The sequence below is a fragment of the Amphiura filiformis genome, chromosome 7 (assembly GCF_039555335.1).
Source record: "Amphiura filiformis chromosome 7, Afil_fr2py, whole genome shotgun sequence".
NCBI classification, from domain to species: domain Eukaryota; kingdom Metazoa; phylum Echinodermata; class Ophiuroidea; order Amphilepidida; family Amphiuridae; genus Amphiura; species Amphiura filiformis.
In genome coordinates, this window is record NC_092634.1 from 18,114,821 (window position 1) to 18,137,174 (window position 22,354).

Genomic DNA, 22,354 nt, shown 5'->3' on the forward strand with positions numbered 1-22,354 from the left:
GGCAATCCTACCCATTGAATTTCAGTGGTGCTTAATTGTGAATGTTCTTAATCATCCAAGTAGATAGATGTAGTAAAAATTCCCATTTGGACTTACATTTTTTTTGTACTCTTTGAGATGGCTACGGTATCACATCTCATCCAAGTTGTATCTTCAGGCCATCAGGCTGAGTAGTCTATTCTTTCACATCAAGTTTGATATTGATGTCATTGCCTTTTGCAGTTGCACTGCAAGCATGCCGACAAACCGCCCTTCTACGTATGTTTAAATGCTCTGCATAATTAACTTGACACTCGCAACTTCATGCTGCGGCCAGAGAATTGCGCACCTACGTCGGTACCGAACTTGAGGTGAAGGAATGTATAGCAGTAAACTGTTAACCCTTGATGAAGTTGGATTAATATTACAGCATAAGTCCTTGAAAGGTTGTGCATGGCATAATCCCACTCCATGATTAAGAGATGGTTCCTCACAGTGGACATATAGGCTTCACAGAAAGTAACAAAATTGTTTTTAGTTTGTTTTCTTTTTCGCGCAAAACGCGTAGTTGTATGTACCTTTATCAGTAATGCGTTGTGTGTGCGTTTGTTTTTTTAATCGCTTTTTAATATATAATATCTTTCGTCAACGGGGTTATCGGAGACATACTTCAAAGTGATTTAGTTCGCTATTAGGGAATCCGCCAGGGACCCCGTTGACTATTGTATTTGTGTATATTGTTTTAAGGCTTTTTTTTTCCTGCTATTGTATGTATGTTTGCCTGGATTATCAATAAATCAAATCAAATGAAATCAACCCGGCTGTTATAAATACGCTTATTACTATTAGTCATATTTGGTATTTGAAAACACCAGGAAAAAGCAAATGCAGTTCAGCAATAATAACACCTTATTTGGTTACAATTGATTGAGTATTGTGGTCTCAGTGTAAGTGTAGAGGCGACAAATACCCATTTAAATTTTTGCAGTAAATTGTAGGGGTGCAGGATTTATTGTACATATTCCTATTATTCGCTGTCGTAGTGCACGTTAGTAACCATTGGTTATACTGCTCCAAGCCTGGGCTCATACAACCTGTTCCGAATTTTGATATGCCATAGGCTTTGTGTTGTGATCATTTCGATCAATGGTTCGTAACAAAGAAAGCGTGATCCAGTTGACCTAGCAACAGTAATATTCTAACATGCACTATGACAGCGAATAACCAGCCTATTAGAGAGAGAGAGAGAGAGAGAGAAAAAACTAAAACCGAAACAAACAAAGTTGATTGCTGCATTTCTTATGATGCCGTTATAACTTTCAGGATATTAAAGCTACACTCAGGTGACAACGCTACCTCCGAGCTGAAAGAATGTTTTACCATCACCCCTGCAAGTCCAGATGGTGAGAATACTGCATCACTTTTAGCAAGAGGTGAAGATACTGGCTGGGCATTGAGTTCCTCAGGGAGGATCATTAAAAAGAGAATCTTTGATAGCAGTATACTTCCAACTGTAGAGGTATGCAAAGTTTTCATTTTGTTTTGCTAGATTCAAATATCACTATAATAAATTGGGGAATTTGGCAAATTTGTAACACTAAAGACTTAAACAGTGTTCTGACATAAGAATTTACGAATTGTTCATGTGCTGATAAGATTTTGGTAGCAGTAGCTGTTAGTTTTAAAAGTATTTTTGGCAGTGAAGGCTAGCCATACTTTTGAAGAATTAATAGAGTCTTAGAAAAAGGCTACTCTTTGCCACACTGTCTGGGGTAAAGGCTGGGTTCAGTCTACTGTGCAGTGAAAGGCCTGGGTTGGAATCTGGTTAACAATGCAGTTGCACAGGTGATTTTATTTGCTTCATCGCATCACACAAGAATTGATTTTCTGGTGAAACTGGTTTGGGTGCTTCAGGCTGAGTTACTTGCAATTCTACCATCTTGAGAGACAGATGGACTTTGGTGAGGTCCACATGGGTTAACTATACATGGTTGTGACCATGTGAAGTGCGAGAGCCTACTGGTATATATATATAGGCCTGGGGAGTAGTATGTGTTTGTGCTTTTCATATGTGTGTCGTAAAACCAACACTTGACAAGGAGCAAAACTTTACCTGTCATCAGAACCAGACTCTTGGCTGGGTGAGATGTGTGTGAATTTAATCTACCCTCATAAAGTAGTCCTACAGGGCAAATTTGTTATACTACGTAGACCTGAGAGGGAGAGGGGTCATGTTTGTCTTTTTTTCTGCTTTTTTGGCTTCTTACTGCTATTAACAAGCAAAACACATCCACTACTTCGGACATTGAACATGATTTAAAATCTTATTTAGATGCTTTCCCGCCTGCGTCGGAAGAGGAAATTTGTAAAATCATCAGTGCTTCACCACCAAAATCATGTGACTCTGACCCTATTCCTACTTGGCTTTTAAAGAATCATCTTCAGCTGCTTGCTCCGCTTATTACACGCATTGTTAATCTGTCATTGGAATCAGCAGTTTTTCCATCTTGTTTCAAAACTGCCCTCGTCACACCTCTTCTTAAAAAGCCATCGCTTGACTCTGAAATCTTGAAAAATTACCGACCGGTCTCAAACTTGGCTTTCATCTCAAAAATAATTGAAAAAGTTGTTTCATCTCGTATAGCCCATCATCTTACTGCGAACAACCTATATGAGCGCTTCCAATCAGCGTATAGAAAACATCATGGAACTGAAACAGCATTACTTCGTGTTCAAAATGACATATTGTGTAATTTGGATAAAAAACATGGTGTATTTTTGGTATTACTTGATCTATCTGCTGCCTTCGACACCATAGTCCATGGTGTCCTTCTGTCGCGTCTCTCCTCTTTTAGAGGTAGTGCACTTGAATGGACCCGTTCTTATTTGACCGACAGATTGCAGGCTGTCAACATCAATGGTTGTTTGTCATCATTCATTCCACTCCTTTTCGGTGTCCCCCAAGGATCTGTATTAGGACCTCAATTCTTCACCATTTACTCATCTCCAATAGCTAACATCGTCCCCAAGCATGGATTACAAGTTCACATGTACGCCGACGATACACAGCTTTATTTATCTTTTGATTTAGATAGTGCATCAGATGAATTTTCTTCACGTTCGCAAATTGAATTATGTATCAAGGACATTAAATCATGGATGACTGTAAATAAATTGAAATTAAATGATGACAAAACTGAACTTCTTATTATCACCTCCAAATATAATCAATCAAAACTTCGCTCTAACTCTCTTCAAATTGATTCTGCCAACATTCAAGCTTCTACTAATACTCGCAATCTAGGAATTATATTTGACAACATTCTCTCAATGGACGACCACATCAAAAATGTGTGCAAATCAACTTATTTTCAGATTAGAAACATTAATGAAATTTGCAAAGTGCTCGATTATGATACTGCTGCAACACTTGTCCACGCTTTAGTCACATCACATCTTGACAATGGAAATGCTTTATTATATGGAATCACTGAATGACAATTCAATAAACTTCAACAGGCTCAAAATGCTGCTGCACGCATGCTCACAAGGACTAGAAAATTTGACCATATTTCACCCGTCTTACAACGTCTGCATTGGTTACCAATTTGGTATCGCATTCATTTCAAACTCCTTCTTCTCACCTGGAAAGCGCTCCATGACATGGCACCTTCTTATATCAGTGAACTTATCAATTTATATATTCCATCACGTAACCTTAGATCATCGGATAAGCATCTTCTTTCAGTTCCACGGACTTCTTCATCATTTGGCGACCGGGCCTTCTATATGCTTGTGCACCTGCACTTTGGAACTTGCTTCCTTTAAATCTGCGTATTTGTGATTCACTTGATATTTTCAAAAAGACTTTAAAAACTCATCTGTTTAAGATTGCTTATGACAATTGACTTCTATATATGACTGTTTTTATAATTGTGACCCCTCGGCACAAGTGAGCCCTGAAGTCGCCAATCATCATTTTTGAGATATTCAACCAAAATATTCTGCTTGAAATTAGCTTTAAAATGATGTATATCATGTCTATAATACTTGACATTTAAGTAGTGAAAAATCAATAAAACAGTCAATAAATCCTTTGTTTCCTATTGTTTATTGTTAAGTTCGATGGAGCATATCTCAATAGTGGCACTGGCGACATCCGGGCTCAGTTGTACTGAGGGGTCACAATTGTGTGTTAATTTTTAATTGTTCAATGTTTGCGCCTCGGAATAGGTTGTCTAGATAGATGGCGCATTATAAATGCATTATTATTATTATTATTTATTATTATTTATATTTTACTGTCAGTGTAATCCTATAGTGGGAGTATTTTACTGTGTAGTACTATAATGGATATAGTCCTATTTTTTAGTGACAGTTGTACAGAAAACTTTTATATTCTTTACAGGGAGGGGTCTTACTGCCCTGATGCCTTCAGCAATGGCCACATGCAAAGATTTCATGTAAAACTTGCCAACAATCTAATCCAACTTGCACTATGCATTTACGAACTGCGAAAGAAGGGTGATCGGCTAGTTATAATAATTGCTAACTGGAAATGCAATGACTTTTTAATACTTTTCACTTTCTATATCATTGTGTTTAAAAAATCTTAAAAACATGGATAGAATAGACAACGTTGTTACTCAAGTTAAACAAACATTAATATATAAAAGGCTCTCATTGGGTAGGTAAAAAACAAACGGTGTCATATATTATAGTTCAAATTCTGTATTATCTTTTCAGTGTATAAAAGACGTAGACTATGAGAATGAAATGGACTTGTTAGTTGTAACATCTGTAACGGACACTCGTGATGATGCTACACATGTAGCATCTATAGGTCTTCATGATAATACGACTGGCAAGCTGATAAAGCAGATTCCACTGGAGGAAGAATGGGATGAGGTGAGTTCAACAGTTTAGTCATCTTGATTCAGTTTTAGTTGATATCTGAATGGTTATCTCCTTTCACAGAGAGTTATACTCGGTGATGCCAATGCCGGGCCTTAGGCACACAGTGGGGCTACTTGGCGATCACTTGCCGCTACCCAATAAACCGTGCGGCTACTTGCCTAAAATTGGGCTACTTTGCAAAAGTCAGTTCGCGACAGTAGTTTGATGTGTTTTCCTTTCAATTTAGCCGATTTATAAAGGTTTTGAGTCTCTGAAGCTCTGAATTTCAATTACAAAGGGTTTGTGGCCATTTATTGATTGGTCAGTAACTTCTCAACTACCGTACCTGAAGTTTAAGTCAGGTGCTTTTCCGCCCAATTGGGCGATTGCGTTCTAAATTCGGGTCAATTCGCCCAAATATCCAGTATTGGGCGCATTGTTGGAAGTTTAAATATTGCGCTACTTGAGACTCCTTTACCGCGGCCTGGCGAGCCAATATGCTGCGCCTGGGGGTTGTAAAGTTTTGGCAACATTGGTTATACTCATAAAGTACAAATCTTGTTGTTGCCAACATGTCTGTCAGCAGTGGCAGCACCATATTTTTTTTGGGGGAAGTGAATTTCAGGTGGAGGGGACAAAATCAACAAATTTTGCGCAAAATTGCTGCAAAAAGTGGAAATTTTAGTAATTTTGGGTTTTTACTTGGGGGCAAGAGTCCTGACTGGGGGATCTTCCCCCATTACCACCCACACACACCGTGGCACCGACACTGTCTGCCAGGTGTTCTGTATAATCAAAAGGAAACCAGATGGCAGAAAAAGATCTTACTTGAGTTTTCGATCAATGTTTCTTTTTCAATTCTCAACTGATTTCAACAAATGAGGTCTTAAATTAGAGCATAAGGGTACAGGATAATTGGCTGTTGATTTTAATTTTGACATCTTTGTCTTTGTTTAGGATATACAGGGGTGAACATAAATGGTACCTTGATTCTTTTGCTGTCTATATAGCTTATCAGTTTGCAATTGAATTGTTTCTTGAGTATCCTGTATCAGGCAAAGTGTATATACTCCACTCCATTTGGCTTCCTTGAGGCATTAATTAACATTAGTGCGTGCTACAGTATGAAATTGCATGTGTTAACTCAAAAAACTGGCATGTTTACACGCATGATCAAATGTGGTGCATCTGTACATGAGTGATTAAAATAAAGGCAAAGCATCTGTACACATGCAAAGTGACAAAGTACTGACTTCACTGCCTGGAGGAAGCCAAATCATGCTGTCAAACAACACAGGATTCGGGTCAGTGCTTCCCCATGTATCGCCATCGCATATTCCAAGAAATGTATCCTCTTGAACCATTTTACATTAAAGTGATTTTATACTAAAGAATCACATACTGGAGATTTCTACAAGCATATAAAATCTGGTCCATGAGGGCCTATGGCGGCAAATTTGAAATGGAGATAAAGGCAAAAATATGGAGGAAAAAATAATAAAATATATAAGAAGATGTACATCACAAAACTTCAGAACTTTAGAACCAATTAGACCTTAGGTGTTTTCATGATAGTAACTCAGTTTTCAAAAATGTCTGCTTTAGCCCCCCCCCACATACGTGCCTCAAAATGAGTCAATTTTGGACGAAAGAGACGATGGGCTGACACCATCCACAAAAACTTTACAATAGATTGAGCTTACAATAATACTTGTTTTTATAGCCACCTATATCAGTAATACATTTGCACAAACTCCAAATGTTTTGTGGAGGGTCTCTGCTTTTCATCTCTTTCGTCAAAAAAAACCACACACTCATTTAGAGGCATATATATATGCTTGGAATTTTACGGTATTATAATTATTGCATCTGTAGCTGTGTACATGTATTATTTATTTGCTCCACTATATGGGTTTACTTGCAGACCATGGAGCATACCATCTGTTTTGACCTGGACACTTTTGCTCACATCTACAAATCTGGCACTAGTAAATTCCACTGTGTTCTCTATAGACTGGACAGGACAATTAATGATGAACCAACTAGAGTGACTAGGCATCCAAGAAGACATGAGAAGCCAGTAACGCAGGGCAGGAGGACATCAAGAAGACTGCTTCAAGATGCTGAGGATGATAGGTGATGATGTCTCAATGATTGAGGTGGTAAAACTCCTTCATTCTCCCTGCTGTACATGCAGCAGAGTTCAAGTATTTGAGATACTCGACTTGCAATAGAGTGATGATGAAGATCATTCAGCTTAGATGGGCTCGGTAACATGGTAGGTGGGTTGTTCTGTGATAGTGCAGGATGAATGTCACAGAGGTTTCTATATGAGCAAGCCTGGCAAGTGATTGGTCTCACTGTGCGCATGACCAATTCTACCAGTATCTAAATATTTACATCATAATTATGTGTTCATACATACTCACGATATAACGACGTTTCTGATTGGATTTGCGCCCTTTTTTGCTGGTCATAAATACCGTTTATGACCAGTACGCAGGGCATAAACAAGCTGCGTCACGCAGCGTTGGAACCCAATTAACACGATCCACGATTTGCTAGTGTTGCGTACACGCGCATGTCACCGCGCCCATCTCACGCGGAGCGCAAAAGATGACGCGTATCACGCGTTGACTCCGGCCGTTGACCTCATGAGCCGAGCTGCTTCCTGCAAGTAGGGTTACTCATTTTCTTCCAATTTATGAAGGAAAACGGTATGGAAATGTTATTTAAACTGAAACCCTTATTATTTTCATCTGTATTGAATTGCTAAGAATGTTGGGTATGTATGAACGGGGTTCATTCATAGGAGTGCGGGCTTGATCGCTGTTTATGCCCTCGGCTCACGCCTCGGGCATAAACAGCGATCATGCCCTCAATCCTATGAATGAACCCCTAATGCACGGTCTGATAAAACCATGCCAAAGGAAGCAATGATTTGTATCTTTGAGATACAAACAAATGTAAGGAGAGCAGGGAACTCATTCATACTGGCATTCATACACTCCTAGATAGTGAGAACCAATCAGAGCAAGCATTAGTAAATTACTAGCCGACTAGTAGCCGTGCATAAATATTGTATAATTGCATAGGCGCAATCCATGTAGTACGCGCAGTGCTTTCAGACGCATACATTTTTCTTGCGGGATCAAAAATCACTGGATATTTTAGTCGTGTATGAAATAGGTTTATAAATGAGTATCACTTGTTGCTCGAGAAATTGTACAAAATAATGCACTTGTACTGAGATGTTGATGCGTCTAATGCACTCCTCCCTTCTGTGCTTGTGCATTAGATGCATCGACATCTCAGTATGTGTGCATTATTTCACTCCCAACAAGTGTTACACATTTATTAACCTATAAATATAAAAGCTTACAATTTTTCAACCAAGTATACTTCTCCACAAAATGAAAGAATCGGCTGACAATCATGATTTGTATTTGCTGCTCTCATACATTTGCTGTTCTCCTTGGACAAGCTATCTGCTTTATTTAGGAGCATAAAGACTGAAGACATGGTGCAGGGTCTGCTGACCAACATGTTTTCCATGGGCTTAGTTATCAGTAGTACAAGTGTTCTGTTGTCTGGATATTACCATGACACTCGTCCAATTTGCAATGTTAATGCTGTGTTCAATAAAATGCTAATAAATGTGATGCGATCAAGCAAAATTAGTCGGAACTCGGAAATATTGATTTTGAGATATACCCAAACAAAGGACATATTTTCCTTTGTTTCCTCTTGTTTTGGAAACTCTTTAATTGCTCATATCTTTGGAACTGGTTGTTCAATTTCAATGGGGTTTTCTGGAAAATGCAGCTTTGTTAATGTTTTTATGCCTCCACCGCGAGGCATACTGTTTTTGCAATGTCCGAGCTTCCGTGCTTCCGAGCTTCCGTCCGTCCGGAGGCTGTATCTCAGGCATGGATGGACGGATTGACTTCAAATTTTCAGGATAGGTGGGTCATGGTCAAAAACTCTGGCTACTTTTTTTTTTGGGTGGGGTTCAAGGTCATATACTGAGGTCAAAGGTCATTTAAGGTCAAATTACTAAGTCCGTCCGTCCGGAGGCTGTATCTCAGGCATGGATGGGCGTATTGACTTCAAATTTTCAGGATAGGTGGGTCATGGTCAAAAACTCTGGCTACTTTTTTTTGGGTGGGGTTCAAGGTCATATACTGAGGTCAAAGGTCATTTAAGGTCAAATTACTAAAAACCGTTGTATGGGCATGAAACTTGGTGGGTACAGTCAACATTTAGAGCCAAATTTTTGGAAGGTCATTTCTGGGTCGTCCAGGGTCACCCAGGGGTTATCTAAGGTCAAATTACTAAATATTGTCTTATGGGCATGAAACTTGGTGGATACAGTCAACATTTAGAGTCAATTTTTTAGAAGGTCATTTTGGGGTCATCCAAGGTCACCCAGGGGTCATCTAAGGTAAAATTAATAAAATTGGTCGTATGGGCATGGAACTTGGTGGGTGCAGTCAACATTTAGAGCCAAATTTTTGGCATGTCATTTTGGAGTCACCCAGGGGTCATTGGAGGTCAAATTACTAAAAAATGGATTTGTACACATTTAAATTTAAATCGCCCATGGTGGAGGCATCCCATTTGACGCCTTGCGTCGAAAACCGCGACGTTTCTAGTTTTATTATCCTATAAGAAACTGAAAATTTAATATCTTTGAGTTCCGACATATTTTGCTTGATTTTGTTGAGTAGTAGGCCTATATGTTAGGGATGTGTGAAGGATAGAGGATATCAATTGTGACCTTTGACCTGGTTGCTGATCAAATAATAATGTTGACATGGGAATTGAAAATATATGTCATACATGATGTAATTCCTATACTAAATGTTGGATGCATATCTACAGATCCTGGTACTCTACTTTCACATTTGCAGTCTGTGCGATGTGTAAATATGGAAGTACCATTCTGATTTGCTAATTGATTCATGTTGTGAAGCCATACCATTGATTCATCATCAAATAATTTTCTTCAAAACCACAAATGGAAAATTATTTACATTGTTCTATGGAAAAGTTTTGCCCACTTTTGTGCAGAAAAGATTTGACCATGCAGTCAACTGTGCAGTGAGCATAAACTGTTACCAAGATTGTATACAGGATATGTAGACGCAAAGCCACCAATTCCAGTTACTTGATTCAGCCATTTCAAATCACCCCTACATATTTCTCAATTTGAATTAATTTGTTGTTAATCTCTACAGACTCAAGCGCGTTGAACTCCTCTATCAAATTTTTCAAAGCTTTTGAAATACACTCTCCTGTCTCTGGACACTGAACAATTGCGAGCAAGTAATTGCCACATTCTGAAGCACATGCATCTTCTCCAGTAATGGTGTAACTAATATTAACCATATGTTTTTTGGTCCCTGGTCTAGTACCATCACCTGAAAACTTGATTTTTACTTTGCCATCTTGTAACAGATGGGCTTTGGATTGGTCTGACAAATTTGACACCAAATGAGACTTAAGAGATTTGTACACACCTTCATATTCTCCGTCTATGCTAAAAATCTTGCATGTTTCATTAAGAGAACGTCGTCGGTTGATGACAGCATATGCACGAGGTAGTGTTTTATGTCTCTGTGCCATCTCGTGGTAAGCATCATCAGAGATAATGAAAGAATCCATGATAAAAAGCATCTCATCAAGATCATCATCTGTTATCATCATTTCATTTACTTCAAAATTGCCATTTGCATCCAAACTTACAGCTGAGATGAATATACCTGCTCATCCCTAAAATCAAACCTACAAGGGATCATCTCAGGGCCACTCAAGTCTTTCAATGTTTCTTTCACTGTTTCAATTTTCTGATTCTGGGCGTCGTTTTTGACATTCACTATACTCTTCCTTCCCTTTTGACCTCCCCCTTTGTCCCTGTAATCGCTTTTTTGGGATTGTCAATCTGTCAACTTTTCTTTGTAATTCTGATTTGTCTTGTTTACATAGATCAAAATCCATGTTCCAATTGGTCAAATTCATTTTTTCACTTTCACTCCATTTTGTGCGCAGCATAGAATGGCGACGACCACTTTTGTTTCTTGTCCAAGCTTCCCACATACGTCTTAACATTTGAGTTAAGGACTTCAAGGATTGGTCGGCATTGAAATGCTCAACAACCTGATTATGACGTTCTATAATATCTGACGAAACATGATCAATCTTTTGAATTAAGGTGAAGATGAAAATATCCGAAACATCAAGCTCAACAACATGAGGAAAAGCAGGATCTGGCAGTCGCATCAGGTATATGGTAATTAATGCCAGACACCCTAAAACAAACAAAAGGAATAACATGCAGGTTTCCATGTTTCTTGGGTTTCTTCAATAACACAGAGGATCTGTGCTTTAAAATGTCACCAAATGAAATTTCAAACTTTGAGCAGGCCCTGACTTTTGTACACACAATTTGATACACACAAGTTCTCGAAAGGCCTACATTTTCATGTTTTCACGTGTGGATACGCAAATTTCAAAACACGCTCAATTAAAAATAAGTAATATGATTATGAAAATAAGTTATTTACCTTGAGGCACGAAACAAATTAAAAATTTAAAAAGATAGTTCACATCAAATACTACTGCAAGTAGTAAAACCTGTGCATTAAATAATAGTTTATATGGTACATATGTAGACCTTCTACTTTAGAAACAAACCAAGATCTTGTCTATAAAATCTGATAGTGTACTTTTGAAAAAGAAGTTCTAGAATTATCTACAGATAGGTGTAAATGTACTACAACATGTCACATACTCTTATGTCACATATTTCAACTTAAAGTATGTGTGCCAGTACAATCCTCATCTAAATAGTCATGGCTATTCCCCAGTCCCTTGACAAACTGCATATATATGGAACTTAAATCCCCTGTGAAGTAATTCTAGCTTGCCCTCCGTGGTGTATTCCTCCAGCGGCTTTTTCTCTTATCCAAAATGAGACTATTCCAGAGGTTACAAAGGCAAAGGCAAAGCCCCTCTTTGAATTTATAACACGGAAAAACCAATTTTCCCCAAGAAACTGACACCAGTCTTCTAGTGATCTCAAAGTCTGTCTTGCAAATGTGACAGGCACATCTTGTAGAAACAAAGATACATGCAGGTCTCGTGGAATTTACAAATCGATGTGCACAACACTGTCTGTCTTCCTCTGTGCATGAAGTGATTCTTTGATTGCCACTTTCAAGTTCTTACTTTCCTCAGAGGACTCCAAATGGCAGAGTGGAACATCAATGATTTCAGCAGCTTCTCTTCATCGTATTTAGAGTTTCTCCATTCTCGTTCAGTATAATGCACCTTCACAAACAGTTTATCATCAACAACTTTGGACGATGACCTCCAAGGGATAAAGTTTTGTTGTAGACCAAATCTCTTTCTTGCAAGGTTCACGTTTTAGCTCCGGTCCAAAATGAAGTAGCTTGACTGCTTCACTCTTGTGCGTCTAGCATCAGCCATCTTATGATCTGTCGGAAAGAAAAAAAAATTATTCAAAAAAAAAAAATTAGTATATAGATTGATCTAGTATAGTAGTATTTACGGCAAAGATGTTTATTTCTTCCACTAATATACTGCAAGTACCAGTTCCGTAAGCAGATGTGTTATAAATAGCTACGGAAATTTGGTAATTATCCATTAGTTACACAAATAGAAGCATGTAATATGTTAGAAAGTTTAATGTAGTGAAAAGCAGATTTCATTTTAATTTAATTTGTGAAAGAAGGGCCCAACTCCATGAAGTTGGGCCTTTCTTCCATGAAAACCATGATTAAACGTGGAAGACTATTTAGAGAGTGGATTTTGTATCATCTTTCACACACAAGGAAGAAAAATTTGCTGGCAATTAAATGCTGGGTCTAACTCATTTTTGTAAAAAATTGGAGTCGGGCCCTTCTTCCACTCAGGTATTCAATTTTAGCCACCGATGTTTACATTAACTTGTGATGCTTATAATAGACATGGGAGACTCCAGATTGCTTTGTAATAGTCCATTTATTGTCTCGCCTGAATGTTCAGGGAGAGACTTAGTAATCCAGGAGGGTGAAAGTGCAAATAGGAACAATGCCAAAAACTACGTCACGCCGGTCACGCTATTGTTCGACTTAAACTACATCATTCGCCATTTTGTAAATATTAACGCATGATCGTTGCTTTGAAGTTTCCACCGGATAGTCTGTGGATAGCGCAAGAGCATGCTTTGACCATGCGCAAAAAATGAATATCATGAAGATGTTTAAGATTGATTCTTAGATGTTTCAAAATTACCGTCATATTGCATAGATTCATCAAAGAATGGTTTGAAGTACTAACCTTATTTAGTAATTTTAAAAAATCGGGAGAATTTTACAAAATCAATGTTTTTACCTGTCGGTATTACAACTCGTGAAAAACATTAGTGATGTGCCTGGGTGACCTAATCTACTAACCTTTAACGTTTCCTCTATGAACTCTAACCCTCCTGCAATATGGCGCCTATTGTCTAGAGTTAAACTACATCATTCGGTGTGTTACGTAATAGCTACGATGCCTATCCCTTTATATCCCTGAGTAATCACTATGGTGTGTGTGTGTCCGTGTGTGGGGGTGTGGGGGTGCGTGTGTGCGTGTGTGTGTTCGGAAAAAGCTTGTGAACGCGTTATCTTGAGAACCGTAAGAGCTATGATGATGAAACTTTATAGGGGGTAGCATGACCAAAGAGTGTCGACCTGATTAGATTTTGAGCGCAAAATATGGTAATTAAGTACCTAATTTGCATAATTTATGCGTAATAAGCGCAAAATACCTTGTGAACAGATTATCTGGAGATCCGTATGGGGTACAGTGACGTAACTTGGTGGGGAGTAGCGTGGCCAGATGTTCTCGACCTGATTAGATTTTCAGCGCAAAATATGCTAATTAAGTACCTAATTTGCATAATTTATGCGTATTTGATGCGTATCAAGCAAAAAACCCTTGTGAACAGCTTAACTGGAGATCCGTATGGGGTACAGTGACGTAACTTGGTGGGGAGTAGCGTGGCCAGATGTTCTCGACCTGATTAGATTTTCAGCGCAAAATATGCTAATTAAGTACCTAATTTGCATAATTTATGCGTATTTGATGCGTATCAAGCAAAAACCCTTGTGAACAGCTTATCTGGAGATCCGTATGGTGTACAGTGACGTAACTTGGTGAGGAGTAGCGGGGCCAGAGGTTCTCGACCTGATTAGATTTTGAGCGTAAAATATGGTAATTAAGTACCTAATTTGCATAATATATGCGTAATAAGCAAAATACCTTGTGAACAGATTATCTGGAGATCCGTATTGGGTACAGTGACGTAACTTGGTGGGGAGTTGCGTGGCCAGAGGTACTCGACCTGATTAGATTTTCATGAGGTCAAAGGTCACATACAAGGTCAAAAGTCAACTGAGGTCACCAAATCTTTTAATAATTAATTTTCAACTGTGCATCACATATCCCAATAACAGCTTGATCGGTCATGTAATTAAGGAAGTATGACGACTTAAAGATAGTCGCTTTCTTTGTAAAGTATAGCAAAGTAGCACTTTCAATGAGTGATAACTCGTAAAGGAAGCATCTTTCTGTTTTGATTTATTTGATGAAATAGTTCTTTGGTATATTGCCAAATTTGAATTTTCAGCACAACATACTTTATCCAATTTCGTGAGGTCAAAGGTCACATACAAGGTCAAAGGTCAACTGAGGTCACCAAATCTTTTAATAATTAATTTTCAACTGTGCATCACATATCCCAATAACAGCTTGATCGGTCATGTAATTAAGGAAATATGACGACTTTAAGATAGTCGCTTTCCATGTAAAGTATAGCAAAGTAGCACTTTCAATGAGTGATAACTCGTAAAGGAAGCATCTTTCTGTTTTGATTTATTACTTTGATGAAATAGTTCTTTGGTTTTGCCAAATTTTTGGAAGGTCATTACAGGGTCATCCGAGGTCACTCAGGGGTCATCTGAGGTCAAGTTATTAAAAACTCGTATGGGCATGAAACTTAATGGGTACAGTCAACATTTCAAGGCAAATTTTTGGAAGGTCATTTTGGGGTCACCAGGGGTCATCTGAAGTCAAATTAGTAAAAACTGTTGTATGGACATGAAACTTGGTGGGTACAGTCAACATTTAAAGCCAAATTTTGGAAGGTCATTTCGGGGTCATCTGAGGTCAAATTAGTAAAAACTGTTGGATGGACATGAAACTTGGTGGGTACAGTCAACATTTAAAGCCAAATTTTGGAAGGTCATTTTGAGGTTACCAGGGTCATCTGAGGTCAAATTAGTAAAACTGTCGGATGGGCATGAAACTTGGTGGGTACAGTCAACATTTAAAGCCAAATTTTGGAAGGTCATTTCAGGGTCACCAGGGGTCATCTGAGGTCAAATTAGTAAGAACTGTCGTATGGTCATGAAACTTGGTGGGTACAGTTACCATCGGCCAGATAATCGTGCCCAGCCGATAACCGCCAAATTCATTTACCTCTCTACCAACAGTTATCGCAAAAGCAGGCGGTCACAAAAGCAGGCGAGACTCGTGGTTCGAGAACCGCCTTGTTCTGCTAGTATACTATATAACAAGTTCTGTCAAGGTGGTTGCCCCAGAAACATTCTGAGGTCTCAGCATCTTGGTCGCTTCAATCTTCTTAGGGTCTGGCTTCAGTCCATTCTGTGTCAAGACGTGATAAATGCGATTTCCGTGTACCTCAGCTCAAGTTTCTCGTAATTCAATGTTATGTGTTTCTCTTGGCACCGGGCTAGAAATTTCTTTAGATTTGCATCATTATTCTATCGAGTCAGATTCCCTTTGTATGACTTTTTGGTTTTCACTGGGAGACTCTCAATATGCACAAGGGCTGTACATGCTACGCGCGTTGAACTTGTTTTCCCATTGGGACATCAGGTGCCCTTTTTTATGGCAGTGATAGCAAGAAGGCCCTGATTTAGGCTTACTTTCATTGTTAATCTTTTGTTTACTAGATGGGAACTTCTATACCTTTTGTATCATGAACCCTGATCAGATGATGAAATAATTATTTTTTCTATGTTGTGTGCTTCTACCTAATCGCCCATAGGAATTTGAGTTAGAAAAGGGCTTTGCCAATATCTTATTCAGGAGGGCTATGGGGTAATCTGCATCAACTGGTAAAGAGAAAAATACCTCCATAGCTTTACCCACCAAAACACTCGGAAGTAATGAGCACCAGTGGTCTTTTTGCCAGAACAAACTGTTGGCGATTTCCTTGAAATGCAAGAAATATTTGTCTACTTTACATTCATTGAATTTTGGTACCAACTCGATATGTTCAGTGACATCAAATGTACTCTCTTTGAATACTCAATTCTTGTTTCAATTTCTCATGCTCAAGTGATATTTTCATTTCTAATTCTTTCACTCTGACTTTTACCTCCATCCTTAAGGTGTTATTTGAAACATTTTGCTCTGTGCATACTTACGAGTAGGGCAAAGAACACTGACTAATGCACCTTTTGTTTGAAACTAATCGGACATACGGTTTTTGTAATACACATATTTTAAATTTCTTTGTATTATATTGTTTTTATCAATAATCAGTATAGTTGAAGGAAGGTGACCTGATATATTTGGAAAATCAAATTCTTTAAAACTTATGTATAACATAAAATGCTGTCCCTTTCAAGCATTCATTCCAAAAGATCATGTAAATGTTCCTTGTAAGTGCGACTAATTTTTTATGGAATTACTGACATTTAATACAGCGTAAAACTGGTAGTCTACAGTGTTTTTATTAATGATAATCATCATGATCATGTAATAAATCAAATGAAAGATCCTATTTTTCTATTTAAGATACTGAAATAAGGAGTTCCAAATTGTTGTATTTCCGAAGATATCATCAAAAAAACTGCTGAATTAGTCGATGACGTGGTATACCACAGTTGCAGTATCTTCATGATCTTCTGGCTGCATGGCGATTAATGTTGGTTGTGCTGTTTTGGTGATTTCCGAACGACACCATTTAAGGGTAGCTTTTTTCTGTTAAAAATAAGAGTAAAATAAGAACATGATAAAAAAATTTCAAATCTATAGCAAATAATAATGATAATTAATGTGCGATTTGCATTAAAAATAGATTTTATGAAATTTTGTCTACATATTGTTGGTTTTTACTATCAGATATGTCCACTTTTAATTTCGGGCTGGAGCCGCAGAACAAATGAGTTAAAACAGAAAATAGCTAGATCATTCCAGCGCCTATATCGTCTACTATGTGTATCAATGTGATGGCATATAAAATCTTGTTATAAAAACTCCTTATTTTGCTGCAATTAAAGCATTTCAGGCTTAGTCTTTCATAACTACATGTAGTATAGTACATCACATGGGTACCGTATTACAATCGTGCAAAACGTAGAAATTCAAGCGTCACTGTAAGCATGGTAAGCAAAGTGCACATTTTTGCTTTAGTATAGTCCTACAATCAAGTTCAAAATTGTAGCTTAATATAACTTCAAGTTCAAAATTCAGTGGAACTTGATTGTAGCCTAATTAGATAATATGGATACTATAACCTCCTTTAGATAAGATTGCACCAATTGTTGCCAGCGTCATCTGTAAAATTCACATCTTGCTTTAATTTCTTCGTCAATTCTACAATGCAGAAATCTGAAAGAGAGAAAAAAACACATCAATATAATAAGCATCAAGCATTAATTGCAGCCAAAGAGAACGAGTGTCTGTAAGTCTTTCACGTGTTGGAGTAGCCAGGGCCGGGGGATGTCTTGCCGCCTCCCTGTGGGAAGCCTTTTTTGTAATTTTCAGTCCATTTTTAACTATTTCATCAATTTGCCCAGCCCCCACGTGCCCCTCCTCTGAAAAGGTCCTGTCTACGCCATTGCATAGATTCCGGGCATAAGTTATAGGAGTGACTAATGAACCAGACTTGAAAAATTTGATATTTAAGCAGCATGTCCTACAAAAACGGCAGCAACATTGCCTATGATAACGCTTATATGCTTTGTGCCTGGCTTGAGCATCTTGTTTGATATAACAATATAACGGTCATATATGAATTATAACGGTCCCGGCGACAATTTCAGGCTATAAATATTCTTTTATTAAAGTTGATCGTGCACATCACCACTTGTCCTACAAGTGTCCTCAAGCATGTTAAGTGGTTACATTCACTACTCCATGCTTTCAAGCAGGGAGTGAAAGCAACTCGCCCTCTACCGTATTGATTTTTTTATTGGGTGGCCAGTTTGGGTGCTCTATCATCTCAAATGCCGTCCTACATTGCGTCTTACATTGGAGTGTCTCTATTGTGAAGCAGCACTAATTCTCCATTGTACATGTATGTGGCTTCTTAAATGTATAAGACGATTTTTTCCAATGTAGGACGTTATGGTTTAGCAGTGTGAGACGTCTGTATGGCTAATTCAATTTGATTGTGGCTACTTACTGCTGTCTTGGCATAGTAGACACACTTCTTTCCACCACACACTCGACGAGCCAACATTTGTTGTGTAAACAGAGTGGTGTTATTTCTGTGAGCCTCCTGAAAAAATAAATAAAGTAATTAAAAGCTATCAAAAACAAATCTGAATTTATAAGCTCATTTTCTATTGAGCTAAATTGTTTTAAGCTGTGCTATCAAGGTTGGCGTGATTTTAATCAATTGATTGAAATCACGATTTAAATCACGATTTAAATCAAATGATTTTCTTTTTAAAACACTGATTTAAATCAACTTTTTCAGTTTTTACCATTTTTGATAGATTTAAGTTAATTTCTATCTTGAATTGCCTGTTTTACTTCATTTGTAATGTTTCTTCACCTTTTGGATACAATTAAATACCTCTATGATGTCATTTTATCTATTGCTAAAAAATCATTTTCAGGTGCAGAATTCAACAGGTTTTTTCCCATGATTTTACCAAATTTTTTCTTTGAAAATTTCACATCTGAAAACATGTTTTGATTTTTTGTAAATACCTGATAGGATTGTGCATGTCTAGCATTCCACTGGTCTCTTTAGACTTTATCATGGGGTATAGCAGTTCTTGGGATAAAAAAAAAAAAAAAAAATCGATTTAAATCAAATAAAATTGATTTAAAATTTTATTTTTTTTTTAATCAAAAAAAATCACCAACCCTGGCTATTCAATGTTGGCTCCTGTAGTCACAGCCGGCTGTACTAAAAGTTGGTTTGGCTCAGTGAGACTGTCTAATTAAGGTCAAAGCTCAATATAATATACTTATTTTGGCATTGAAAACAAAGTATCAGGTTTCTGTCGTTTTTTTTTTTTTTTTGCATATGCAATCAGCATTTTCTGGGCATATGAAGGCGACCTTTACCACCATGCGCAAGGGATCCACGGCCACTATGAATACTATATTGGTTCTCATTTTGTTTGGTGATCCTCAGTTTATCTTGACTGTCTAATCCTCTTGCTTGATGAACTTGTTTTCTTTGAAACAAATGCTGAACTGTCGTCAGGTAATTCTGGTGATACAGGAAAGCCAGTCAAGTCCTGAGTTCTTGAGCAGTAGCATCAATCATCATCTGCCTGGCATTCTCCACTGGAATAGTTGTGACCTGCAGATGGGACTCGCCATGGAGGAGAGTCAACCACTCACCAAAAATTGGCCTTTCACAGACCAAACGTGGTGGACTGCAAAAACAAAGCAAATTTAATATGTGATAGTCTTGGGGTATTTCACTGCACTGAAAGCATGTAACCTGTTCAAGTATAAAATGGGTGATGAGCCATCTCTAATGGAATTTATTTTATTGTCTCGGCATTTGTCACTATACATTTAAGCTTCAGCGCTATACAAAGCCATAGTTATTTAACCTTGATGGGTGATGTTATTTACACACTTCCAACTTACCCATTTAAAGTGTATATCTGCTTCACAAGCCTGAACAATTGGGCCATTTACATTGCCTCGATTGTGTGCTCTCCAAATTACTTCACAGAAATGTCCCTCAGAGTTATTTAAGCTTGTTCAAGCTATTCATATGAAGTGCTGTTTGGCAGGTGCCCAGCTACCTTTCGTGGTGTTTAATTGTATGAACTTCAAGATCTTTCCCTGTTGGGTTCCTACATTATACAGTCAATATACTTCAATATGAAATGGAACTAAGTGTATTATAAAAGTGATCACAGAATGGGGACCACTGCAAATTCAACTTACTGAATTGCTACAGTAACATACAGAATTAATCTTACAGTCTGCTATGAATATTGTATAGATTTCATATGGTTCAACTCTTGATGCATTCCTTCTGCTTGTGGTATGTTTTCGTTGCGAACAAAATACCTTCTGCTGCCTTGCCGTCTCTGCCTGCCGACCAGTTTGCTGCCAATAAGAGAGCACATCTTTTGGAGTATCTCACTGAATGACTCTGCGCACGTCATTAATATGTACACCTGCGAAAAAAGACAACAAATAATTAACATAGGCTGCATAAAACCGTACAAACACCTAAATAGAGTCAAATTGGGTGTAAAAACAATGAAACATCGACTTGATTTACCAGCGTGTATTACTATACTATACCTTAACTATATAATAACACCAGCATCCAAGTACGGTATTTTGACTACTTCCCCGCTCATGCGCAATTACGTGCACGCTGGGAAGTAGTAAAAACTTCTGCACCCCTATTACCACACGTTGTCTCGACCCCGTGTGTCACCATTCCTTCAGACGTAGTATTATGCTACACAACGGTGATTCTGCAGATGCGTTTATCGTGGAAATGCTGCAGTTAGTTTGCCCAGATTTACCGATGGGTAATGACACACAAATTTGACGTTTTATTAAAACAAAATATTATTTATGGAGTGTTAAAAATAAAAATGGAATGTAAAATCACCTTTGATACCTACAACATGAATGGTTTCACACCGTGAGTATTGTTCAAGTTTATCATAGTCATATTTTGCCGGTAGTGAGAAACGTTGGAACGTCTGTTCTTTAGCTAGTTCCCATCGAGTTTCCTCAAAAGCATGCTTTATAGTGGATTGATTGACGGCCTCAGCAACTGATGCTACTAAAACAATGACAGGTACAAGTTTGTTGAGCACACTTGTAACAATGTCTTCAATGTTATTGTTACTGTTGTTTCCACGTTTTGACTTATATGAACCTGTTGTTTTTGGCCCACACTGTAGGCATTTCACAGCAGCATGTTCCCATAAATACATGTGTTATTTCTATAGATGCATATATCCCTATACAATAAGCATGTTATATCTATGTAGTATATCCCTGACTTGCATTAGCCACTGGCCATTATACGACTCACAGTCGCCAAATGCCGCTTTCTGGAGGATATCCAAATGACAAAGTCTGGCTCTTTACATACTTACATGTACATACATAAGGATTTATATTGCATCTTATCATGAAATACCAAGGCGCATTACAATAAATAAGAGACTTATGCTACAAAAACATGCATATAAATATCAAGCAAAAAAGAACCCCCAAAAAATAACAATATTATGTAACAGGAAATAAGTGTGACTTCAGAAGTTCTTTGAACCTGTTGAGGGTGGGGGCCTCACAAATATGCTGATTTGATTTGATTTGATTTGATTTGATTTGATTTGATACTATAAGAATAACATACAAATTGCACTACATTTACAGTACCGGTACTATTATTACAAAATAAATTGCACATCAAAATTGCAGAACATGAAGTATAACAAAATTACAAATCAACACAAGTATAGCCCAAAAATCCTCGGGAAAAGCTTATTTCCATTGGGGTCCTTTAAAGCAAAAGAAAACGGGAACAAACTGCCATACTTAAACAAGAACAGAGACAACGGTGCACAATTAAAAAGCAGATCCGGTCAAACTATAAAACTCTAACAATCAAATGGACCCTTGATCAGCTAAAAACTGTTTGACAGACTGTTTGTACAATTTAAAATCATTTATGTTCTTGATTTCATTTGGCAGTGAGTTCCAATGATGAATTAGTGCACTATAAAGTGAAGCTATTTTTGCCTTTAGAGTGAGGAAAGTGAAAGTGTATTCCATATCTGTGGGCCAGTAACATGAAAAGACAGATCCCAGAGGCAGCGGTTTATATGGAATGTGGAGTCTAGTACTATCAAGAGAAAAACAAAGAGAGAAACATGTTGGTCACTCATGCAGCTATTGAGGCATCCTAGGTTCAAACCATGAACCACTATAATGCACCAGTGGCGAGGTCTCTGCTAGTTTCTTGGCTTTCCCTCCCTTTGACTGCTTGTATCGTCCAGATTGACATCCAATCAGTTGGCTTGTGGTTGCACAATACATCATATGCGATATGATCTGGTCCATGAGGGCCAAAGGCAGTAAATTTGAAACTGAGATAAAGATAAAAATATGGAGTAAAAAAACAATAAAATACATAAGAAAATTGACATCAATAAACTGCATAACT

The 22,354-nt window shown here is 37.8% G+C and overlaps 1 protein-coding gene across 1 annotated transcript in view; it reads left to right on the forward strand.

Annotated features, from left to right (window-relative positions):
• Positions 1 to 7,202, forward strand: part of LOC140156289 (DDB1- and CUL4-associated factor 17-like) — a 49,474-nt gene extending 42,272 nt beyond the window's left edge. Inside the window, exons 13-15 of the mRNA XM_072179270.1 lie at positions 1,303 to 1,498; positions 4,726 to 4,887; positions 6,800 to 7,202. Coding sequence (XP_072035371.1) covers positions 1,303 to 1,498; positions 4,726 to 4,887; positions 6,800 to 7,015 — 574 coding nt within the window. The 3' untranslated portion in view covers positions 7,016 to 7,202. The remainder of the gene's footprint in view (positions 1 to 1,302; positions 1,499 to 4,725; positions 4,888 to 6,799) is intronic.
• The last annotated feature ends 15,152 nt before the right edge of the window (positions 7,203 to 22,354 follow it).